Genomic DNA, 26,296 nt, shown 5'->3' on the forward strand with positions numbered 1-26,296 from the left:
CCAGACAGTTTATCAACTGCTCTGTGAGTAACAAGAAAATCCCACTGTTATTTTTACAGATTGGAAATGAATCAAGACCAAAAACAACACGAAACATTCAAATACAAAACGCACGCTTGTGTTTACATTAAATTTGATGAGCATAATATATTCGTCACACTCCTGCAATTATTCCCTGAAAATAATACTATAAATATTATTTTGACAATGTAATTATAGCTATTCCTTCAACAGTGGTAGAAAAGTACTGGCGCTGATCCTCTGTCCCAAGCCTCTCAATACACAGAGAATGAGATTCTCACACAGAAAAAGTCAAAACCCAAAGACAAGGATGAGAGCATTACTGGTGAACTTAAATAATTTTTAAAGGCTATTTATGTGAGGATCAGGCTTATAGAATACAAAAAAAAAATCACAATCCTGACAAGTGAACACAGTCTAAAATGCAGCTTCAACAAGTTGCAGAGCCCTAAGTGCTAACCTGGGGTCCACAGACTAATGAGAGGCCCAAGGAGAGAGGGAGCAAGAACAAAGGGCACTGAACCCAGAACCCTGGTATGCAGCCCACTCCCCACTAGTGAAGAGGGGGTAAAAAACAAGAAGAGGAAAAAGTCTAAGACAATCCAGTGCACACAATCGATCAACTATCACAACTGGTAATGGAAATGGGATGAACTCACCTCCAAAATGAAAGAAGATGGCAGAAAAGATCAGAAACCAGAATCCAACAACAGGACATTTCTGAGAAACACACTTAAAGTATAAAGATTCACAGAGTTAGAATGAGGGGCTGGAGCAAGCAAAAAGGCAGGCATGGAAACACAGCAGATACAAGACTTTATTAGAAGAGGTAGTCAGGGAAATGACATTTTGCTGGAAGGTGCTGTAAATCAAGAATTAATATCAATACTAAACACATGTGCACCAAGCAGCATTGCATCTAAAGAAAAAGATGAAGAAGTTAAAGAGAGAAATAGACAGTAAAACTCTAATGGTGGGGGGATCTCAATATACCCCTTTCAGAGCTAAATGAGGAGGAGAGGGAGGAAGAGGAGGAGGAGGAGGAGAAGAGAATCTTGGAAAAGTTACCTATAATAGACCTCTGGTGATTACTTAATGGGAAGAGAAAGACGTGCGTGCGTGCGTGCGTGCGTGTGTCTGTGTCTGTGTGTCTGTGTGTCTGTCTCTGTCTCTCCCTCTCTCCATATTCTTCTCTATATTTCTCTCAGCTATGCATGGCACCTTTACAAACACTGACTATGTATTAGGGCATAAAAGCTTCAAAAACAATACAGAAAAGCTTTTACTGACCAAAATGAAATAAAAATTATGTTCAATAAAAGATTACTGAAAATAATTAAAAATTAATTGGAAACTAAATACCTTAATTCATATGGCTGGGTCGAAGGACAAATCATAAAAACAACAGTTAATTTCGTTAAAAATAATGACAATGACGAGATAGCATTTAAAAAATTGAAGGCCATAGCCCAAACAATCCTGAGGCAAAACAAAAATTCAAATAAATTACATATCTGAACACTTTCATCAGAAAGAGAGAAAATGGATAAATAAGGCATAAAAAACCTAAAAAACTAGAAAACCAACAAATTATGTTCCCTCTCTTCGTTAAACACCAAAATAGAAATCCTGAAACCCAAAGAAAAAATTAATAAAATTAAAAACTAAATATATAAAGTAGGAGCTGGAGTTTGTTTATTTTTTGTGTTTTGGAGGGGGGAAGGAGGGCAATTGGTGTTAAGTGACTTGCCCAAGGTCACGCAGTTAGTGTGTCAAGTGTCTGAGGCCAGATTTGAACTCACGTCCTCCTGACTCCAGGGCTGGTGCTCTACTTACTGTGCCACCTAGCTGTCCTTGGAGCTGGAGTTTTTAAGGGGGAAATTAGGTAAATTATTAGCTACTGTCATTTTTTAAAGGAAGAAAAAAACTTATCAGTATTAAAAATGAAAAGCCTAAATTCACAATGAATGAAAAAATAAAGAAAATTATTCTTAAAATACTTTATCCAATTATTTACCAATAATACTAATAATTTGCTGTTGTTCAGTCATTGTCAGTTGTGTCCCAACTCTTCGTGATCCCATTTGGGGTTTTCTTGGTAAAGATACTGGAGCAGTTTGCCATTTCCTTCTCCAGATCATTTTACAGGTGAGGAAATGGAAGTCTACAAGGTTAAGTGACTTGCCCAGGGTCACACAGCTACTAGGCGTTCTTTGGGGCTGATTTCAGTATTTATAATATTCAGAATAATTCAGTCATGCACAGTTGTTCTTCCAACAATATTGCTGTTACTGTATACAATGTTTTGCTCATTTCACTCTGCATCAGTTCACGCAGGTCTTTTCATGTTTTTCTAAAATCCACCCGCTCATCATTTCTTACAGCACAGTAGTATTCTATCACAATCACATAGCACAGCTTGTTCAACCATTGCCCACTGATGGCCATCCCCTCAGTTTCCAGTTCTCTGCCGCCCCAAAGGAAGCTGGTATAAATATTTTAGAACCTATCAGTTCTTTTCCTTTTTCTCTATTTCCTTGGGAAACAGACCTACCAGTGGTATTGCTAGGCCAAAGGGTATACACAGTTTTATCCCTCTTTGAGCATAATTCCAGACTGTTCTCCAAAATGGTTGGATCAGTTCACAACTCCACCAACGGTGTCCCATTATTTCCACATCCTTTCCAACACTTGTCATTTTCCCCTTCTATCATTTTAGCCAATCTGATAGGTGTGAGATGGTTCTTCAAAGTTGTTTTCATCTGCATTTCTCTAATCAATAATGATTGAGAGCATTTTTTCATATGACTATACATAGTTTTGGTTTCTTCCTCCAAAAACTGCCCCTTCATATGCTTTAACCATTTATCAACTGTGAAATGACTCATATTCTAATAAATTTGCCATAGTTCTCTATATAATTGAGATATGAGGCCCTGACTGAAGAAACTGTTCATAAATCTTCCCCGCAATGTTCTGCTTAGAATCCTTCTAATCTTGGCTACATTGGTTTTATTTGTACAAAACCCTTTTAATTTAATGTAATCAAAATTATCCATTTTGTATCTTACGATGCTTTCTATCTCTTGTTTATTCGTAAATTTTCTCCTATCAATAAATCTGATAGGTAATGTGTCCCATGTTCTTCTAATTTACTTAGGATATCTACCTTTATGTCTAAGACTAGGTCATGTATCCATTTTGATCTTATCTGGGCAAACGGTGTAAGATACTGGTCTATACCCAATTTCTGCCAGACTGCTTTCCAGTTTTCCCAACACTTTTTGTCGAACAGTAAATTCCTATCCTAAAAGCTTAAATCTCCACATTTATCAAACACAAGGTTACAAAAATCATTTATTACTGTGTACTGTATATCTACTCTATTTACCATTACTACACGACACGTGGTGCTAGAAATGTTAACAATAAGACAAGAAAAAGACATTGAGAGAATGAGAATAAGTAAAGAGGAAACAGTTGCCGCTTTTTGCAGATGATACAATGGTTTACTTAGAGAACCCAAAGAGTCGGCTAAAAATTTAAATGAAATAATAACTTCAGCAAAGTTGCAGGACATTAAATAAACCCACATAAATCATCAGTATTTCTGATTCTGATTTCTGTTACAAAGAAAACCCAACAAGAAGATGGCAAAAGGGAAATTTAATTTCAAATAACCACAGAATATACAAAATAAATGGGAGTCTGCCTGCTAAGACACATACAGGGACTTATGAATGCAACTATAAAAATACTTGACATAAATAAAGACCTAATTAATTAGAAAAATGTTCGTTATTCACGGGTAGGCTGAGCCAATATAATAATGACAGTATAGTTTAAATTAATTTGCTTACTGAGTGCCATACTAATGGAAGTATCAAAGGATTATTTTGTAGAGTTAGAAAAAATAATAATAAAATTCAACTAGAGGAACAAATTGTCAAGAATATCAAGGGAATTAATGGGGGAGATGGAGGAAGGAAGGGCACCTAGCAGCATGCAATTTCAAAATGCACACTGGTACTAGATAAGAAAAGAAAGGAACAGATTAGGCATGCAATATACAGAAGCAAATGAGGCTACTAGTCTAGTTTTTGGCAAACCCAAAGACCCCAACTACTGGGGTAAGGACTCATTACTACAAAAAAGCTGTTGGGAAACCTGGAAAACGGTCTGGCAAAAACTAAGTCTAAATCAACAACTCGTACTATCTACTAAGACAAGCTCCAAATGGGTACATGACTTAGACATAAAAGATGGCATCATAAATGAATCAGAGAAGCTGGGAAGAAATTCTCTCTCTAATCTAACAATAGAGGAAGAGTTCATGACCCAAGGAAAGGGAGAGTGAAGGATGATAAAATGGACAATTTTGATTATGTAAAATTTAAAAAGGTTTTCTACAAATAAAACCAATGTGGCTAAAATCAGAAGGGCAATAACTGGGAAAAAATTACTTGTAGCAAATTTTCCCAATAAAGATCCCATTTCAAAGACATGAGGGACAGATTCACATTTATAAAAATGAGATAAACAGTCAAAGGATACGAATAGACAATTTTCAGAAGAATTTCAGTATAAAAGAGTTCCACAAATCACCAGGAGCTAGAGAAATGCAAATTAAAACAACCCTGAGGCTCCCATCCATCAGATGGGCCAACTGCCAAAAAGGGAAAATGGCCAGTGCTGGAGGGTCTGTGGGGAAACAGTCACGCTAGTACATGGCTGGTGGAGCTGCGACATGGTCCAGCCAATATGGAAAGCAATCTGGAATTCACTAGGCCCCAAAGGTCACTTTGTATGGCTTTTGAGTTTGCTTCCTTCGGTACTCAGTTTGGCTATTAGGGCCTGAGGGAAGAGACATTTCATTTGTGTCTTCCTAGAGCTAGCTCAGGGCCTTGAGGGGACATCAGCCAATGTCAGCCAAGCTGAATTGTATTTTGGAACATACATGTGGGGACAAGCCATATGTGTCTCGTGCTCACCACCGCCCTCACATGGCTGATTACATCGTGTTTCTAATCAGAGAGAGATGCTGGAAGAGCTGCTCATCCTTCAAGGCCCAGCCCAGGCACTGCTACCCCCTCCAGGAAGCCTCCCCAGCTGAGCCCCGCCCCAGCTGGAAGGGCTCCCTCCCTCAGTCCACCAGGCTTCTCAGGGCTCATTCCTTCCCTCTGACACATCTTTGAGATGTCCCCTCTCTACAGAGGACAGACTTCCTGCAGTCACCCAGATGGGCAGGGTCCAGTACTGGTCTAGGTCAGATTGGTGCTAGGGGCAGCCTCAGAGGAGAGGGATTGAGTCCCCCTCCCCCCACTCCCACCACCCAGGTGAGGCCATGAGGCCCTGAGGGGGAGGAGGCTTGTCCATAGTCCCCTAGGGCAGGGCCAAGGTTCCGAGGAAATTTTCTGGTCCTTCTGCTCATGACAGACTTGGCCCAGTGTACCCCAAATCCTCATTCTTTGAGTTCTATCTTCTGGGCCCTAGGAGACTAGAACATCCCTGAGGGCAGAATCTCATCAGTTCTATCTCACAACATATACCCCAGGACCCTACATGAAGCTGGTGCTTAATACATGGATGTCACATGGGACTGGACTGCACATCTCTAACCATTAAGCAATACCTCTGGGTCAGATACAGGTGGCAAAGGCCAGGACCTCAGAATGCAGGCTGTACCCCAACCACAGGGGCCCTGAGCCACTCTGAGCCCTCAGGGGCTCTGCACTATCTATGGCCTGGGCCCTTCTCAGAAACACAGTCTTCAATGCACAGAACTGCACTGCCGTCACTTCTCAATTTACATTTTACCTTGAGTCAGAGGTCCAGGGTCCCAGGCTCAACTGTGCCACTCACTACCTGCCCTGAGCCTGGTCTAGGCCCAGTAACCCCTCCCCTGCCCCAGCTCACCAAGCAGGTGGCAGTAAGTCACCAGCTCTCAGACATGAGATCTCAGATCATGAGGCGGACATGGAGCCCAGCAGCATAGGCGTCTGGGTTTCATTTGCTGCCCCCTCACTATGGTAATCGTTATTTAATCACGGCATTTTGTTCAGCATTTCCTTTGGGGATGCTTTATTTAGTAATCCATCATTAAACGAAAAAATTGCTGCTCCCAACCACAGCTCTCGGGCTTCTGCCAGCGACGCCAGGGGAGATGACCCCGAGCCCCTCCCCTGGCTCCAGGACGTCAGGCAGAAACAGGATTCTCAGTGCCCACTGCTGAGCCCCTGTGGCTCAAACTGGCCTAAAACAGATGGGCTTTTTAAGTCACTGCCCAGACGTCCTTAAGTATGGATGACTGTCTTCTCAAAGAGGAGCAAGGACTATGCCCTATGGCCACTGCTGTGGCATCCCCAAGGATGGCCAGGCCAGCAGAGGAAGATCCTGGACAGGGAAAGAGAAGTGGGGCACAGGGCCCAGGAAAGTTGAGGGGGTTCCAAGCCCCTGACAGAGGCGAGATCCCCTTACCCCCAACAAGGACAGGGGCAGGGACATGGACCACCCTGGGTCACATGCAAGATGAAAAGGCTTTAGCCACACAAACAACATAGATGCTGATGAAAATAAGAGAAGCTCATGATACAGGAAAACCTCCACATCTGAAACACATGGGAAAGGGCCAAGAGTCAGGAAGCAGAGGAAACCCTAAGAGCCTCTGCCCACAAGAGCCTGGGGTCAGGGTGATGTCTCCAGAGGAAACACAAACGGATCAAAGGCCCCAAAGAGTGAGAGAAATCCCTTCAAAATCACCACTCGGGTTTCACATCAGCAAAGCAGGTGAGCAGCGATGACGTCAGAGAGCAGAAGCACCCAGACGCCCCCAGCAGCATGGCAGCTACGGGGCGGGGCGGGATGCGCAGGGCGAGGAGGAAACACATCCAGAGCCAGGAGGAGCAGGGCCAATCAAGAGGCAGGCAGGGACAGTGCCCAGGCCAAGGAAGACAGGCCTGCCCGCCCTCCTCCAAGGCCAGCCCAACGCACCATCCACCTGGCTCTCCTGTGGAGCACCTGCGAAGGAGGGTGCAATTCCAGTTGGGGAGAGGGAGAAAGGACAGACTATTTAAACATAAAAAGACCAGTGTGACAATAGGCAATGTAGGGGAGTGCTCCCTCAAGCACACTGGTGGCAAGCCTCTGGGAGCCCAGGCTCCTTTGCCTGACTGTGGTTCCCCCAACTGCCAGCATAGGCACAAGGGGGTGGGGCAGAGGAGCATCACCTCAGGGAGCCCGGGCTCCTCCACCTGCCCACGCTCCCTCCCACCCCGTGCACCTGCCAGCATGGGCATGAGGGGGGTGGGGCAGGGGCGCAGTACCCCAGGGAGCCCAGGGGAGCCCAGGCTCCTTCACCTGCCCCGCCAGCATGGGCAGCAGTATCAGGGGTACAGCACCAGTGAGCTGTTCAGAGGGGAATCCCTCACTCCCACCACAGGAGATCATCAAGATGACCTACTGAGGCATGGAGGGAAGGAATCAGCCCATCTCTGACTCTCATTTCTGTGAAACTAGGGGTGGCTCCTGGCGGGTCCCCACAACTCACAGTCAGGTCCTGTGCTTAGGTAATCGATTCTGTATGGATGACAAGCAGAGCTGGTGAGCCAGGAACACCCTGCACTTGGTCTCAGGCCCCAGAATCCCCTACCCCACATTTGTAAGAGCCTTGTCCTGCCGACCTGATGGTGCCATCTGAGCCCAGCATGCGGTACTCAAGGCCAGAAGGCTGCTGACAGCAGCTGGGGCCCTACCACAAAGCACCCCCTCCTCAGGAAAGAGAGAGGGGCTGGAGGATCGAGGAGTGACAGGAGCGCCAGGATGAGCACCCAGGGAGTGACTGCATCTTACCTATCAACTGGGATTCCTGCTCAGCATCCAGCTTCCGAAATAACTCAATCAGCTCCATGGTGGTGCCAATCAAATTCAAGTTCCTGTCAAAAGTTTTCAAAGAAAAGGCAAAGTTCAGTACTTGCCTGATTTAGACACCCCCATCTCCTCCTCAATGGCCCCCGTTACGGCTGCTCTTCCAGTGACTCTTCCAGTGAGGGGGGCACTCACTCTGCTCCTAGGGACAGGCCTCAGACACTGACTCAGTATGGAACCCTGGACAAGTCTCTTAACCTGGGGGGGGGGCCTCAGCTTCCCCACCTGCTCAATGGGGATCCTCGCTACACACCTCGAAAAGCACTTTGTCACCCACCAAAGTCTAACTTTAAGGTTGGGCTCTCCACTTAGTTGGCATCACAGCCCCTGTGGGCACCCAGGCTGAGGCCCCCCCCCCAGGTTAAGAGACTTGTCCAGGGTTCCATACACAGGGCCCCCTCTCAGAAAGTGGCTTGAAATGTGTAAAATAAAAAGCATAGGATTACCAAGGAAATCAATTCTACTGAAACAGTTATCAGTATTCAAATAAAATAAAATTCTTGACCCCAGGCTAAGAACTCTTACCTCCTTTGACCCAGAGTGTCCCTGCATTCTCTAAAGCTCTACCAGGAGACCTTGGCTCTCACAGGCCCTGGCAAGCTGGACAGGTCACAGACCTGGGCCAGGGAGGACCAAAGACCCCCTGAGGGCCAGCCTTAGCTCACAGGCCCTGGCAGCTAAACAGATTACAGATCTGGGCCAGAGAGGCCTATCTGAGGAGCCCCTGAGAGCCAGCCTCAGCTTGCAGGCCCTGGCAGGCTGGACTGGTCACAGACCTGGACCAGGGAGGACTGAGGTCCCCCTGAGAGCCAGCCTCAGTGAGTCTCAATGATTATAGATGGAGGCATCACCTACCACCCCACTGGGATTGGGGATGAGCAGAGATAAGCTCCCATCCTGGCTTCAGAGCTGGACAGAAGAAAGGGCCCTTGGAATTGTCACAGACTAGCAAAAGGACACCTCTGGACCCAGGCATCACTGCTGCTTTCTACCAACTGGAGCTCCCAGCACACCTGCCCCCCAAATGCCCTCAAAGCCTAATCGCCCCAGGGTCTTAGACCCCTCCCTGTCACATGACTTCCCTCTGACTCCAGCAATGCCATGCAGGCCTAGCTGCTGGCCACCACAGCTCAGAGTTTGGTCTGGTTCTCAAGAGGGGATGGCTGAGCCAGGGGGCAAGAGAAGCTCCAGGCCCAGAACATGGGCTGGCTTAACTCTGTACAACCCATCTGCCTCAGATGTTGAGAAGACAAGTGTATCCCCCAGAAGAGGCTGTGTCCAAGGCCTCAGGGACCCAACTGTCTCATTCTTAACACCATGTAGTGAAACAATTCACTGCTGAACCCATCATAGCCAACAGCCAAAGTCCAAAAATCCTAGGATTCAGAGCCAGGCATGTCCCTGGCCTGGTCAGCTCACCAGGAAAATTAGAAAGATACAGACATCATTTAGGTAGGAAACATCCCACCAGTGAAGCATGAGTACCCACTCAAAGCCCTGGGATCCAAATCAGCTCCTCTGGCTAATTACTCTCACTCCTCGAGGAGGCACCGATGCGGGGGAAAGCCAATAGAGCCAGGGGGTGCCCAAAATCCACCCCTCCCCAGGAGGGCTGAGCGAATGCCACGTGAGGGGCCACGGGGCGGGGGGGCAAAGGGGATCTCCAACAGGTCCCTTGATGAAAACACTCTGAAAAGGACAATTGGAAGAAAAAGAGCGGGCTCCCACAGCCTGGAAACAGTTCTGCGGAGGGATGCGTGCCCCGTCTGGGGGAATGAGATTCCTGGCATTCCTGGCTCGAGGATGGGTGATCTCACACATGAAGGATGGCCAACGGAAGGGGCACATAAATCAGACAGAAGCCTAACCTCCCCAGATTCCACCTGGCCGCCCCCAAAGACAGCCGCACTGCTCCGAATTCAATCCTCCCCTCGAGCCTCCCAAATCCCTGATTCGTCCTGCACTAAGCCACAGCCAGGAGCCTGGAGAGGCCCCGCTCCCTCCCTATCATGGACAGACATCCCTGCCCCGCCGAGGAGCCCACCAATGGGGGAGAGCGCTGACCCCCAGCTTGCCAAGTCAGCATGACTCATCCGTGCCCTCCCGGCCCTTTGCAATCACTAGTAATCAGTTGGGCACCGGTAACTTTCCATTAGCCTGAGAACATTGGGATTTCAAGCCTACTGAGCCAGCGTGCCAGTGCAGCTGACCCAATGTCCTCTAAGATGCGTCCAACGAGGGTCTGAGCCACACAGCCTTGACCTTCCAAGAGCTTGTGAGAGTGACCCACAGAAACTGCAGAAGGGGCATCCCCACGGACCCTGGAAGGAGGGATAGAGACAGATGGGCAGCAGCAGCCTCCAAAACTCTGCAGGGTGTGCTGTGGGGGCAGGAGACCAGGAGCTCCAATCAATGCAGACCTTCAAATAGCCTGGAGGGCTCAGCCAATTAACAGTCCCAGACTGGGACCGCTCTCCCTGACCAGAGGGTGCACCTGCATGCCCAAAAGCTTAAGAGTGGCATTTGTCACCGTTACACATACAAAAAGAGACCCAGCAGAAAGAACCAAACCCAGAGGAAAGGGGAGAGTAGGGAGCCCCTTGGTGGCATTCGGCCCCTCCTGGAGCCACCTCCAGGGAGCCCAACATGGACACTTTATTACTGAACTACTCGAAGCAATGACTTTCTCCCTCCAACCCCAAGCAGGTGCACAGGGGCAGATGAAGGGTCCCAGGGTAGTGCCAAGGCAGAATTAGCACATAGGCCTCCTCGCTTCACCCCCATCCTTTGCTTTGCCACATCCCCTCTCCTTGCCTCAACCATACAGAGCATCCTGAGCCAGGATAGGGCCTCCCTGGCCTTAGAGACTTGGCCCTGCCACTTACTGATCAGGACTGTTTCCACTCAGTCAATCAACAAGCATCTATTTTACTTGTGGACGCTAAGCACTAAAGCCCTTGCCCTAGAGGCTTCCACTCTACCCAGGAGCTAGGCAGACTAAGCTCACAGAGGTTTAGGAAGGGAGGGCCTGAAAAGGCTCTTGCAGGAGGTAGACATGAAGCTGGAGGCCAGGCCAGGCCAGACTGGTCCAGGCAAAGGGACAACCCCGATTTCATAAGCTAAAATGTAGGCATGAGGGGCCAGGGGATCTTGCAGGGCAGGCCTCAGCCACTGCCACACTCCAGGGGGGTCTGCCTCTGGAAGGGAGGGTTGGGCCCCAAATTCAGCACCTGCACAGGGGTGCCGCTGCCCTCTTACTGCATGGGGACTACAGGTCTTTGAACTGAAGACACACACAAGGCCCCAGCACAGGGACAACCCTGCTCTCTCTGAGGAGGACAGCACTTGGCTGATCTGCTCCCCCAGTCCCACCCTGCCTCTCTTCTAGAATGAAGGAGCCCCGTGAGGTCTGGGAACAGGCAGCCATGGCAGAGACCCAGCTGATGGCCCTCAGCGAGGAGGGGGGGCACTGCTTCTCCATCAGCCACAGGCAGGAATCACTTCAGGCTCATGGCCACTTTCCCCATGGACCAGGAGGTAGAGAGGAGAGTGGGCCCCACTTTGGGGAGACGGGCTTCCAACTTCTTAGCAAAGACCACTTTGGGAAAGCTAAGCCATTGGGGCAGCTCATCCAGTCTCAAGGAGACAGAGGTGTTAGAGGAGGCACATCTGGTGAGGGCTCAAGCCACTACCCAACACTCCCATACTCTGTGGACTGAATATCCCGCAAACCTGGGGGGCTGAGCACAGCAGCACAAGGTGAGCCCAGGCCAAGAAACACTGGAAAGTGCTCACCTCACAAGGCTGGGAGGCTGGGACCCATGAGATGGGGTAGTCCCCATAAAGCACCTGGTAAACCTGGAGCCAGAGATCTATGTGTGACCCTAAGGCTTCCTCAGAAGGGGCAGGATGGCCCATGCTCAGGGACACCCAGCTCCTCTCAAGTGCACTGAACAATCACCACTGTATACAGTCTCTGGGGGGGCTTCTCATTAGCCAGAAAGCAAGGACCCAAGAACTTTCCCAGGATGAAGCCCAAGAAGAAAAGGTGCCTCCTCATCTGTGGAAGGGAGCTCCAGGATGGGCTCAGGCTGAACATCAAACAAGTTTGTTCTTCAATATTCTAGAAGTTCTGGACACTTCGCCCACAAGGCCCTTGGCCAGGCAGCAGCCAGGGCTGGGCCTTGGCCTGGAGCTGGAAGAACAAGGGCCCCGAAGCAGGCTAAGCTAGCCTCGGCTACACATCACAGATGTCTGCGCGTGCTTGGGTGCTGCTCTGATCACAGGATGGCTCTGGGCCGGCGATCAGACAGCCAGCGATGGGTGCTGGCACGGGCCATCCTAGCCTTAGTTTCCCCATCTGAAAAACGAGAGGTCGAACTCTGAAGGGCCCTTCCAGCGATTGGAGGCAGGAGGAGAGCAGTGCAGTCTGTGAGCGGCTCCAAAGCGGAGGTGGCGAGGCTCCAGGATGGCTCTGCTTGGGCAAGGCATGGTCAGACTCACCTCCAGATCACAATCAGAGGTGAGGTTAGCTGGGCCCCATGCTCCATGGCCCACTCCCTCCCCTCTCCCCTTCTGACCCATGCTTGGACGTTACACCTTGGAACGTGCCTCTTGATTATTCAGTCATTCGCTAGGCCTCGTGTTTCCATTGGGGTTCTGGGAGCTCCCCCTGCCTCAGCTGAGACAAGTCTTCCTATATGCTGCTCAGCCCAGCTCCCTCCAGCCCTGCCCTGTGGGGGGCACTGCTCCTATCGAGGCCTTGGCAGACCTCCTTGGGGGCAGGTGTCTGGTGGTGGGATCTCTCTAGGTGCTGCTTCCCGTTAGGCCCCTCTGCTCTCCAGAAGGAGCTTCTTGGTCCTAAGAGTTGCTTGATGGGTGGGGGGAGGGAGATGGGGGGAAATGCGGGTGGCACAGGGAGTAGAGGCAGCAATAAGAACACCTTCACTCTGGCACTCCGCAGGGAGCCTAATGGACAGGACGCCTTCTGGACACCGGCCACCACTGGGGCCCCAGGAGGGGCTCAATGCCAACACTCGCCGGTACAGATCACAGCTGATTTCCGCTGCCACAGCTCCCCAGCAGAAGGGCCATGACAGGGCCCTCCCTCTCCAACCGCCACCTCCTCAAAGAAGATTGCAACTCCTGAGGCCACAGCCAGCTGGGCCCCTGTGGCTTTGGGGATCTGGGCCCCACTCAGGGCACACACTGAAGAAGGCGTTGTGTTACTCAATTGGTGGATGGTCAGGGAGAGTGTCAGTGCCGCCTGACCAGGAGAGGGTTGGCACCTCACCCCAGGTCGGTGCCATGTCTCCCGTAGCTTCTGCAGCACCACCACTCACCATCCTGGCAGGGCCAACCCCTGCCCTCTAGGTACAGCAGGCCCTGCTTTGGTGGATGGCCACATCCTCGGCCAGTGCCCACGTAGGCCTACCTGATCATGCCCTGGTTCCCAGGGCACTGCACACAGGCATTCCTCAGGCAGCGGAAGCACTCCGCGATGAGCTGCAGCTGAGGGTCCAGATGTGCCCGGCGGCTGGCATCCTGGCAGGCCAGCTCAACCTCAAGGGAGGATTTCATCAGGATCTGCTGGATGCTTTGGAAGACGCGCTCAGACGCAGTTTCTCTGAAACAAGAAGAGGACAGGGATAAATGGGAGTTGAGGAGGCCTGTGGGAGAACGCCCCAGCTGATGTACCTTTGGGGTTAGGGTCAGCACCACCTGAGCCCACACCAGGAAGCCTTCACAGGGAAGCGGGTAACCAAAGGGAGGGTCCCCAGAGCGAGAGCTGCTGCCTCAACATTTCAGCAACACCACAGACCAAGGGGCCAAAAACAGCTTGAAAAGAAATGCAATCCTCTGCAAGCCTGTAATACGATACAATATATACACATAAAAACACAAAAGTCTCTGATGTCTGAGGGAGGCAGCGGGAAGGGGACACAGACACCTGCAGGTCAAGTCCCGAGTCTGTGACCTTGGACAAGCATCTAGGACAAGGAGAGACGGAGACTGTGCCAGCCTGCACTGGTACAGAGAGCATCCTAACCCAGGAGTGCCCTGGAGCCTACCCTACCCCTGTAAACACAGCAGCCCCAAGCCACCAGTGCACCAGGGTGGGCCTGTTTCCTCATCTGTGGGTCCCTGCATGCTCCTGCTCCCTCAGACTACTCGGTCCGGGTGATGCGCTGGAACCCCAACGGCCTTAGTCCTCAGAGGATCACGGGCTTCTTGGCCTTTGTGTGACGGGGCAGCGGGGGGCTCAAGGGGCCAGCACGCCGTGTGTCAGGCTCAGCTGTGCTTCAGCTACTGGTTACAAGGGTATTCTTTTTTGTTCTTGTCCTCCAGGGCAGGGGCAAGATGGGAATGGGAGAAGGGAAAGAAAAGAAACACTTTTCAACTAAAAAAACACAAGTCTAGGACGACAAACAATGAGACGTACCAGTGTGCGCATCTGTGTGTACAGACACGTAGTGTACGGTACTGCACCATGGTATGATTACATTATAGGATGCTATGCGATATCACACCATGCATTATGCTATCACACCATATACTGGGCTATATTATATACCGTGCCTCGCCGCATCGTGTTACACTGTACCATACGCTGTACTGTATTAGACCAGGCCTGCAGCGGCCCACCAGCGCGCACCCGGAAAGTGTCATGTGCGAGCCTGTGTCTCCATCCTCCCCGTGTTTTGTGGGCCGCCCACGATGCTTGTGCAGGCCCGTACTAGACGATATTTGTATTGTATCATAACTGTATTACACCACGCGCTTTACTGTATGATACCGTGCACTAAGACCACATGTGCTGAATCACACCACGCTCTCGTGCTGCGTTATTACACGTGACACTACAGCGTACGTTGGACTGCGTTCCATTCCATATTATACTGTACGTCACACCGTGTAACACTATTTTATTGTATCCTATGTACAGTGTGCTGTGTATCACAGACAACACTGAACTACACTGGACCATTATTTTATACCACACACTCTATAATCTGCTATAGCGGGCTACATGATATTACGTTGCATTAGGTCGCATCAGGCCGTAGGCTATACTATACATTACACTGAATGCCACTATGTTACACTGCACCATACTGTACCACATTATGCTATGCTACATTTTATCACATTACCCACCACACTATATTACACTTAGACATTCTATTGTAGTAGATTGTATCAAATTATCTCTTCACAACCACCCATTTTACAGATGAGAACGCTGAGGCTCAGAGCGCCTAAGTGACTTGCCCAGAGTCAGATACCTAGGAAGTGCTGAACCAGCCAGCCTTCCTCTCGAGTCCACAGCTCTGACCATTAACACCACTAACAGTACGAGCGGTCACCACAAACACCGTCGTCCCCCCCCCACACACACACACACTTCCCATTCTTTCCTAATATTTCACAAATTTGAAAAGCTGCGCTCTGGCAAGAAGGACCCCAGAACTCGCCAATGCCAACGTTCCCAAATCAAGACCAACTGCAGATAGTGAAATCAGAACACGGGGAGGAAACTTCGGCAAGGGGCCGTGAGCAGGCTCATCGGGTCCCAATTGGGCAAGCCCTCACTTCCCCAGTAATGAGGCGGGTGGTCAGCCACACTGAGACTGAGCCTCTGAGGATCACAAAGACACTGGAGAACAGCCTGCAGCAGCTCCTATCAGATCGGGAAGGAATGTATACCCTGAATACAAGGCACAGATGAAACACCACACGGCAGAACAAAAAATCCTTTGAATCATACAAAAGGTAGAATTTCCCTTCCGTCAAGTTTGAACAGATCTGGAGGTTTAATCTAGGCAAGCCCGGTTGGGCTAAAATGAAAGAAAAGAACAGCTGAGAGGAATTGAAGGCCACCAGGAGATCCACTCACACAGAATTCATCCAGGGGCCTCCTACTCAGGGAAACCAAGGCCAGTCACTTGCTATCCTGCTAAGGCCAGGGCCTTCCAAGGCACTCAAAAATGGATCCCAATGCCTTAACTCTGATTCCCCAGGGGCAGATTCAGGGCTTGGTGAGAGATTCTGTCTGGAGGTGACCTAAGCCCTCACCCCCGCTTTCCCAGCCTGCCAGCACAGGGGCCCCCCGAATCTTCTTGGGAACCTCAGGGGCCAAGGGTCCCCACTTCTGGCCCCGCCCCCTCTCCAGATCCATGCCAGACTGACCCTCGGCCTTCCTCTGCTCACTCTCCAAAAGGGTCCCTTGTGCCAACATCTGCATCAACTTCTCTCTGCTCCAGCCAGCTCCTCCTACTCTCCCTGCTGGGCCACATCAAAGAGGGTCCACTCTCCAAAGAGGGGCCCTCTCTCCTGATTGGTCATTCAGTGGGGCAATCAGACAAAGGCCTGCAGCAAGGTAGGAGAAAGCAGGTGGGGGGGGAGTGAAGGGCTAACGAGAAATGCTCCAGTTTGGCTATGGGGGGGCAGGGGAGGTGGCAAGCCCGGGTGAGAGAGATGGCAATGCCCTCAATGGCAACAGGCAAGTCAGGAAGAGGGGATGGTTCAGGGGAAAGAGGAAGAGTTTAAGCTTGAGACACCTATGAGAAATCTGGGCAGAGATGCCCAAGAGAGAGTTGGCAACGTGAGACTGGGGTTCAGAAGAGATTTGCTGTTACTGCTGCTGTTCAGGCATTTTCAGCCATGTCAGACTCTCCGTGACCCCATCCGGAGGGGTTTGCCATTTCCTTCTCCACTTCACTGTACAGATGAGGGAACTGAGGCAAACAGGGCTAAGTGACTTGCCAGGGTCACACCGCTAGTGAATGTCAAGGCTGGATCTGAATTCAGGTTTTCCCGACTCCAGACCCAGCACTCTATCCACTGGGCCACCTCACTGTCAAGGAGAGAGACTGTAGCTCTGCCCAGAGAGAAGAACTGAAACCATGGGAGGTGAGGATGTCACCAAGTAAGATGACCCAAACCCTACAAGAGAAGGAGGCCCAGGATGGAGTTAGCTAGTGGGACCCAGCTGAAGATGCCCCCAAGAGCCCAGGGAGGAGAGGGCAATCCCCAACATCCAGGGTAGCACACACAGCCAAAGTCCAGAAGGAGGACCAAGAAAAGACTAGCAGAAGTGGAGAGGGCAGCAGCCAGACCGCAGAGGGTTAGTAGCCAAGGACTCCTAGCCTCTCTCACCAACGGCCATGAATCCGCTTCATTCTCTCTTCCCCTGACCATTCCTGTCCCTCAGGCTCCCCAACTTCTGTCTGAGGCACCATTCCCCATCCAAGCTCTTCCCTGCCCCCTCCCACTCCCACTCAGGCAGGGGGAGGTCCTCGGCCTCCTAATCCATCTCCCAGCCCTAATTCTTTTCTTGCCACTGGGTTCAAATGGATGTCTACTGCTGTGGCCCTGAGCCAGCTCCTGGCCTCCTCAGGTCTCTCTCACTGCATGGCAGGCCTCCCGTTCCTGGGGTGCCTTCTCCCTCACCTCTGCCTCGAGAAGGTGAAGCTCAGTCCCCACCTTCCACAGGAAAGCTTTCCTGATCCGCCCAAGCTGCTGGACAGTTCCTTCCCTCATCAGGTGAGAGTCCATAGCACTGACTGTGATTAATCTATAAACTCCGATAGACACATCCTACCTCCCTCCAAGAGCAGGAGGAGAATGGAAGCTCCTGGAGGGCAGGATCTGCTTCATCCTGGCCTAGGTATCATCTCCAGCACCTGGCATCCCCCTATGTGCCTGGACCAGAGGAGGTGCTTAATACATGCCTGTGGATTGACAAACAAGCAACCAGGAAAGAAAGGGAAAAGCCTTAAAGCTCATGAGAAACTCACCTTTTCCCATTTAACTCTCAAAGAAAAACTACAGAGACATGAGCAAAACTCGGAGCAACTACTTGTGGGAAAGAAGAAAAAGGTGCCCAACACAGGGGCCCTTCCCCTAGTCTGTGCCCTGGTGAAGCCTGGGGACCCACCCCTTCACTATGAAAAGTGTTTCAAATGCATGCAAGAAAGCACACAGGGTCACCAGAGAAGCCACGGTCAGGAAAGATAAAGTTATTTTTCCACCCACATTCACACATCCCTCATAATCTCCCCACAGGCTAGTGGACATGGATACAACCCTTGCCCTAAGAGAAGCCACCAAGTTTTATTGATTCTTTCTTTTATTGATCCTTTCCATTCCCAATGCTGCCACCCTGATTCAGGCCTTCTTAGCTCCTTCCCTGGACACCTGGATGCTTCTCCTGTCTCCTGCACCTCCCCCTCCAATTTGTCCCTAGCCCTTCCCTTTGACTGACAGGATCCTGCTCAGAAACCATCCATGGCTCCCCACTGACTATAGGGCAAAGTCCCAACCTTTAGCTGTAGGCGTGCAGGGACTCATACAATCCGGCCATGGGGCTCACTGCCCTGACCTTCCTCAACACAAACTGCAGCAACTCCATTGATAGCGAGCTTTTTAAGACTCACAAAAGGCTTTACAGCTCAGAGCTCATTTGAACCTCACCCCACACACCTGTGGGTAGGAAACGGATGATTATCTCCATTTTATAGATGAGGTAACTGAGGCCCAGAGGGTAAGTGACTTTGCCTGGCTCCTACCCCAGGATACCTCCCCTCTCCTCTTTTCTATGTGTCTCAAGGCTTTCCACTCTCCTTCTTCATCTGACCACTGTGGCCAAATGCAACAATCACAGGCTGGGCAGAAACCATCATCAGAAGTGACAAAAGTCTATGCCTTCTCACCCCAGCTAGACCAAAAGTTCCCTGGCAAGTGAAGTAGGTGAAAGGTTAGTAAATTAAATCATGGCCAATACAGACATACCAGGACCAACCCACGTCCATGCACATCACTGAGACAAGGCCATGAAACGGTCCTGACTAGCCATAGCCAGGTCACCTAGCACCCTAACATCACATGAGAAAGGAGATAACGCCAATCTAGCCCAGAAGGGCCAGGTGCCGACTGGCAACTCTGTCACCACTCCTCACTTCTGGATCACAGATGCCAGGAAGCCTAAGGAGGGGGCCTTCAGCTGGAGATGGTGTGCCAGGAGGAGCAGCCACAGGCCATGCCCTGTGCACTGAGCAAGAATCGAGCTCAAAGGCAAGCAGCAGCTGAAGCAAAGAAAAGATACTCCAAGGAGCCAAAAAGAAAGAATTAGTGAGTAGCCACAGATTTAGCAGCCTCCACTATGAAAGAACAGAGAGCTTGGAATAAGGTATTCTGGAATCAAAGGATATGGGCTTACAGACAAGAACAACTTACCAGCAAAGCCAAGGATAATCCCTCAGGGAAAAAAATGGAGCATTAATGAAACAGAGGTCTTCCAAGCATTCCTGCAGAAAAGACCAGAGCTGCAGAGAAACTTTGAAATACTAACAGAGGAGTAAAGAGAAACATAAAAAGGCAAAGATAAGGAATAAACAAGGACAAATTGCTTATGTTCTATCATGAAGAAATAAATAAATTCTATTACATAAATGTGATGGAATACTATTACGCTGAGATGAGGACAGGGATGGTTTCAGAGAAACCTGGGAAGATTTGTATTAATCGATGAGTGGTGAAGTGATCAGAAGTAGAACAATGTACATAATGACAAAGAAATGTAAAGACAGATAACTTTTTAAGATGTGGGAGCTCTGATGAATTCAATGACCAGCAAGGATTCCAGAGGACTCATGAGGAACCATGCTGCCAACCTCCTAATAAGAGGGGAAAAGAGCTCAGGACAGAGAATAGGATATGTTACCTTTTGGACATGGCCAAAGAATAAATTTATTTTGCTTGACCACACATGTTTGTAACAAGGATTTTGTTTTCTTTCCTTTTCAACTGAAGTGGTGGTGGGAGACAGCAAAGTTAGATTTCTGCTGATTTAAAAAAAATCATTTATTTTTAGAAAAAGAGAATGTTACTAAACTCCCTTGAGGCAGAGGAGTTACTATCTTTCTTCTAATGCCTGACCTAGTCATCAGACACAGAGGTAACCTGCAACCATTAGTAATCATCCCTCTCAGCACTCAGCTTCTACCAAGACCTTGAAAATGAAGAAAAGAGATAAGGAAAACCAGACCAAGTGAGGTGTCGGCAAGCCTATCCCACATGACAGGTTACATGCATAAATAATATCTTGTCTCAAATTCCTAAGATGGAAAAGGAGTTGGGGTGACTAGGGGCTCCTCGGTCCACAGAACCACACAAAGAAGCCTGGCTATCTAGGGGCACAGCATGAAGCACTTTCTGGGAGCCATCTGAGTGGCCCTGGGCAGCACTGTGACTCAGCTGCCAGTACACCAATTAAGCCACACTATAAAAAGAAGGCACTTTCATAGCTTCAGGGCAATTGCCTTTATTTTTCCCAAGGCCACAGCTTGGAGGAGCACATGGAACCATTTGCTAAGGGATTCTGAGTCAACTTCGAAATATAGAAAACAGTGGTCAGTGGGAACCACCCCTTACTAGCCCACCACACTCAATTATGTTGGATGAATAAAACAGACAGGAAGCAACTCAAGCCATGATCTCAAAACAAACAGGTCACAGGAGATGGGGAGTGCAGCTCTCAGCTCAGTCCCCTTCAAGAGTGGTTTCGTGCCTCCTCCCTGACCCCCAGGGGCCTGGCCTATCATTCAGCAGCAGAGCATCCTGGCAAGGGTTGGCAGAGAGATCAACCATCCCCAGGGGGTGTGAGTCATGGCAAGGCACACGGTCCTTTGGATTCACCCAAGCCAGGCCCCAAAGGCCTCCACCTGATAGTGGCTTAACAGGAGTCACAAGCAAGAACCCTTCGTTTATGTTTAGTCTAGTTTGGTTTTTCACTGAGTAAGCATGAAGTGAGCTCCCTACTGCCTACTATCCAGAGAGATCTAGGGCTGGAAGGAGCCTGAGGAAACTCAGAAGGGAGGAGACCTGCCACAAAGGAAAGTCCTTGCCTTCTAGTGAAGAGAAAGCCGAGGGCCAGACACCCCAAATGATGCCTGGAGCTGCCCAAGAGGTACAGGATGGGGGGAGGGCACTGGCATTCCTGGATCCTGGCCCAATACTCACAACTTCCCAAAGACACAATTGTTGGCATTTTTGCTCACATTTCTGATGTAACACAGTGGATGGAGCACTGGCCTTGGGCTTGGACAGGTTACATCCCTTCTCAGGGCTCTGGGTTGCTCTTCAAGGTGATCAAAAAGGAGGTAGAAAAGGCCTCCCTGGGTAGTCCCTCTAGCCCACAGAGCCATGGGTCCAGATTGGGGGGAAAAACAGATAATGCGCTTTCAGTGTTCTGGTTTTTTAAGAAAATGCCACTGGAAAGACCTAAGTGAAGAAGTAGGTTGTGGCTCTCTGATTTGCCTGTCAGGCTACTCTGGCTTCATCAGGCTGGCCTCTCACAAGAGGCACCCGCTGGCCTCCCCACAGGGCGCAAGCCAAAGAGCCGCCTTGCCTTCACAACTGATTCCTGGTCAGGTCTCTGAGCTAAGTCTGCATCACATGGAAAGAGCTCTTGGATCCTGCCCTGCTCCCTCCAGGCCCACCCTGGAACCACGCCAGAAAAGCTCTGGGAGTCTGCCGTTGAAGGGTCAGCCTCAGACTCTTGGGAGAGATGCACTGCCGAGGGGCCAGTCAAAGGAGATGAGTGATTTTGGCTCCAGAGACTCCACAAGGCCATGGAGGGGCTGTAAGGGGTGGAAGCAGGCACAGTGACTAAACAAACCACAGACTTTTTCAAGGTACAAATTTCTCAATTTAGCAAAAGGAAAAAACAAAGCCCAGCGCATTTGGCGTCAGAAGGCTGAGTCTGAATCCCAGCTCTGCTCTATTCTCCCTCTATGGTGTTAAAGCAAGTCACTCCCCCCCCAGGCCTCGGTTTCCTGACCTGTCAAAGAGGCAGGGCAAGAGGGCTGATTTCTACACCCTATGATTCGATTACACCCCCAAGGTCAGGGAGATGAAGATAGATCCATAAAGCTCTGCTGGTTTTAATGCCAAGCAGCCTGTTTCTGCTTTCAAAGGAGGCATCTGAGACAGGAATCTGGTAGGCACTGTCACTGAAGTCCAATCATATGGTAACTCACAGCACCAACTTTCTATTGTGATTTTTCAGCCTTCATCCCAGATTACATTACCATAGTTTCTATGAGGAACTCGAATGTTGGCCAGACAGCGAAAGGTACTCTTCACCCAAGGAGGCCCCAATTTCTGACCACATGAAGTGCCCATGAATTCTCACCAAGGTAGCACTGAAACGAGACCAGTCTGCTGCATGGGCTGCTTCCCACCCCTCTTCGTCCATCCCTTGGATCTGATCTGATCCAATCTGATCATGGTTCTCTCCACACCAGCCTCGGAGCAGGATCTAAGTCCTGATGGCACACCTGGACCCAGGAGGCTGAACTGCCTCAGCATTTCAAAAAAGGGATTGCTGAGAGACTGCACAGGGGCAGGGGGCCTGGGAATAAGGAGGTCTCAGATTCAGCACCAGAGGCTGGCAAAAAAAGATATCCCAGCCATCTCAGCCACCAGGGATGCCAAGGTGCCTTGACCTTGTGAGCCTCAAGGGAAAAGGGCAGGGAGACCCACTCAATTAGAGGAGGTGAAATTTCCTGTGTCATAGCCTCATTGGCCTCCCCTGACCTCATTTCCATTTTTTCTGGCTCTGTCTCAGCCAGTGACCCTTCCTTCACACACCTAACTCAGTCGGGAAATGGAGAAGAGCCCTGTCTGGGCAAGATGAAAATGAGGCACAGGCTTGAGGCCCTGGCGTGCTGATCTCTGGAGACAATGCATCAGATTCTGCCTCGTTTCTTCTTATGCCGATGTGGAAGATTGTTTTACCAGGGAGAAAACCCCAGCTTCAGGAGGCCCGGGGATGGACGGAGGAGCCCAGGGTGGCCCACACCTGGGGTTTCCTGGGGCCCCCCAAAACTCAAAGACAAGTGAAAAGCCGCCCCTGCACCATGAAAAGGAGTGGGCTCATGGCAGGAGGAGGGGGCAGACAGTGAAGGACGGGAACCAAGTAGAGGAAGAGGTGAACAGAAGAGGGAGTGAAGACATCCTTCTTCAAAGACACAGAAGGCGGGAAGGGCAGAGGAGGCTCTTGAGTGTGCATGTGTACACATGAGCAGGAATGTGCATGTGTTCATGAGTATGTGTGTACTTATGGGTGTGTTTGTGGAATATGTGCGTGAATGTGTGTGTGGGGGGTGTCTTAGCAGGACCTGTCCCTGCCTCCTCCCCACCCCTGCCAGAGCCACCCCAAGGCCCCTAGTGTCCCTTCATCCCCCGGGTGCCCCATTAGGTAGCAGAAGGCACCTTTCCTGGTGTCCCCCATCACAGGCTATGCACAGCCAAGCTGCAATCCCACACCCGAGCTCTCTCCCCACTCCCAGCTTGGGAAACCTCCCCTCCCAGCACTCTCTCACATCAAGCCTGCTGGAGCAGGTCTTGAGGGCCTCGCCAGGACAGGGATGTGCAGCCTAGAGGAGGGAAGGCCAAGGGGCCCACAACAGCTGTGTTCAAGTAACTAAAAAGGAACAACAATGGTTCTGTCCAAGCCCAGAGGGCAGAACTCAGAGTCCAGGTTGGCAATACAGAGGCAGAGCAGTGCCCAGCCTACCAAAAGCACTGAATAAATGTTCTATACATCCATATATCCATCCATCCATCCATCCGTCCGTCCATCTATCCATCTGTCCATCCATCCGTCTGTCCATCTATCCATTCTTCCATTTGTCCATCCATCCATCCATCCATCCATCCATCCGTCTATCCACTCATCCATTTGTCCATCCATCCATCCATCCATCCGTCTATCCACTCATCCATTTGTCCATCCATCCATCCATCCATCTGTCTATCCAATCATCCATTTGTCTATCCATCCATCCATCCATCCATCCATCCATCCATCCATCATCTATCCATCATGCATCCCTCTATCCATCATCTCTATGTCCATCCATCCATCTCTCTATCTATCCATCCACCCACATGAGGAAAAATTCCAACTCTTAGCTATGCCACAGTAGAAGGGGCTGCCTTGGGAGGCAGTGGGCTGGCTTTCCCACCTTATTACACATCACAACCATTTGCTTATTCAATAGCCTACTGGAGATTGCTCACACACAACCTCCCATTTGCCATCTTTGTGCATTTTCAGGGTCCATCTCCCATTCCCAGGAAGCTCCTCCACCTCTCATCCCCTTCTCAGAATCCCTGGTTTCCTCTGAAGCCCGACCTTGAACCCTGTACACACCAAGCCCAGCTAGCACTTCCTCTCCACCCTCCTCTCCAAATCACCTTGAAATAACTTTAGATAGGTGTGTGGGGGTGATGTTCTCCTGGACAGACCCTAAAAGCCTTGAAGGCAAGGTCTGCCTGTTCACATCTGCATTCCCAGCCCCACAGCCACAGGCTGGGGATGCATCAAAAGTAGCCAGAGAAACCTGCTTGTGTTAAATTTTGTTCCAGGCCGATTAGGCCAGGATTCTGTACTCAGCTCCCACGGAGACGGCTTTGGGCTTGGACATTAGGAATCTGAATAAATAAAAACTCACTTCCAAAAATGTGAGCAAGCTAATAAAATAATTGAAGAAACAGTGGAGAGAACCATAGAACCGACCATTCCCATCAGGATAAAGCCCATCATTCAATGGGAAACTACAGCCAAACAGGAGCCACGGCCCCAGTGTTTACAGAGCGAGCTTCCACTCCCAAAAGGGGCATATCACCTGACATTTCAGGGGCCAGGGCAGAGAGCTGGAGACAAGGTACTGGGGGGGAGGAAGAAAGCATTCCTACAGGCCTACTGTGTGCCTGGCACCTGCCAAGCCTGGCAGCCCCTCGGTAGAGGGCATCCCTCCCCCCAACCACCCCCTGCCCCAGAGAGTCTGCTAGGGAGCCCCTGTGGCACGGCCATGCTTCAAGGCAGAAAGAGGGGGGCCCAAATGACTCCCACAGGTCAGAGGCACCAGGAGGGGCTCAGAGAGAGGTAGAGCATGGTCCCTCTCCCACACCATCGAGAGGGCTGGGAGGGCAGGAAAGAAAATGAGGCTCACGGGGCACCCAGAGCAATGCAGCAGGCCCACACCCGGGAGGAGGGAGAACCAGGGCCCAGGTCCAGCCTGGCTGGCTCAGCCCCAGAATGCTAGAGGGACAGTTAATGACGTAACTAGTGTCAATGATCTCAATTTCCTTCTAGTCAGCCCAAGAAAGGTCAGAGCTGGGAGAGGGCTCAGAACAAGGGATGTCAGAGCTGGGAGGGGCCTCAGAACAGGGGATGTCAGAGCTGGGAGGGGCCTTAGAACAGGGGATGTCAGAGCTGGGAGGGGCCTGAGAACAAGGGATGTCAGAGCTGGGAGGGGCCATTCCTGGGGCGGGGCCTCTGCCTCTCCGCTCCTGCCTCCGGGACACCGCGCCCCTCCCCCTCCCCGCGGGTCCCTGCCTCAGTTTCCCCTCCTGTCGGCCCCTCCGTTACCGGTGCTGCTGCTCCCGGAGCAGCAACATGATCTCCCGAAGCCGCTCCAGCCGCCTGCCCGGCTCCTCATCGGCTTCCAGAGCCGCCAGCGCCGCCTCTACCGGCCCGGAGTTGAAGCCCGCACGGAACGAGTCCTCACTGGACGCCGCCATCTTCCGCGAAAGGGCGGGCCCCGCGCTCAGGAAACCGCCCCACAACGGCCTTCTCTCCAATCCGCTGCGCGCTTCCGACCCAGAGCCCGCCCCTAGGAGCTCGAGCCCCGCCTTCAACGGCTTTTCTCCCAATCGGATGTCTCTCTCCTCCTCCCCCACCGCCTCCTTCACGGCTCGAATCCCGCCCTCAACGTCTCCGCCGCCAATCCTGGGCGACCTCCTGCTCCCGTCCGCCCTGTCAGCCTCGCGAGCCCCAGCCAATCCGGTCCCTTGGCCCCGCCCCTTACACGCCCCTGACCTCGGGCTCCTCCCCAAAGGCCTGAGTGCCGAATCCCCTGCGCTTTGCGTTCCCGGAGTCAGCCCCGCCCCCCCTCCCCCCACCTCCCCCACCCCGCTCCGGGGGCTGCGCTTCCCCAGGTGCGTTGGTCTTTTCCCGGACGGCGCGGTAGTCTCATGGGACAGCGCGACGTGCGCCCCCTGCCCTGAAGTCCACCAATCGTCCCTCCAGTGGCCAAGCCGCAGGCCAAGAGCAGGGCTGGAGGTGCCGGGGATGCCGTGTCTGTGAATGAACTCCAGGAGCCTGTCCTTTGGCAGGGGGCGAAGAGTGCGAAGTCCAGCCTTGAGGGCCCCTGCACAAGCAGCGCCTGAGGTCTGGGGCACGCCCTGGCGGCGTCGCTTCCAAGGCGGAAGGGACCTCAGAGGCGCCCGACCCAGCGCCTCCTTCTTTTCCTTCTTTCTCTCTTTTTCTCTTTCTTTC

The 26,296-nt window shown here is 51.0% G+C and overlaps 1 protein-coding gene across 2 annotated transcripts in view; it reads right to left on the reverse strand.

Moving 5' to 3' along the window:
- Window positions 1–25,792, reverse strand: part of ATXN10 (ataxin 10) — a 92,961-nt gene extending 67,169 nt beyond the window's left edge. The window contains exons 1-3 of one of the 2 annotated variants that reach the window (XM_036759150.1): window positions 25,388–25,792; window positions 13,379–13,570; window positions 7,870–7,952 (exon numbers count right to left, since the gene is read on the reverse strand). In XM_036759150.1, the coding sequence (XP_036615045.1) occupies window positions 7,870–7,952; window positions 13,379–13,570; window positions 25,388–25,539 (427 nt within the window). In that variant the 5' untranslated portion in view covers window positions 25,540–25,792. The remainder of the gene's footprint in view (window positions 1–7,869; window positions 7,953–13,378; window positions 13,571–25,387) is intronic. The other variant, XM_036759151.1, reaches the window with a different exon arrangement.
- Window positions 25,793–26,296: the final 504 nt, after the last annotated feature.

Source organism: Trichosurus vulpecula, chromosome 5 (assembly GCF_011100635.1).
Source record: "Trichosurus vulpecula isolate mTriVul1 chromosome 5, mTriVul1.pri, whole genome shotgun sequence".
Lineage (NCBI taxonomy): Eukaryota > Metazoa > Chordata > Mammalia > Diprotodontia > Phalangeridae > Trichosurus > Trichosurus vulpecula.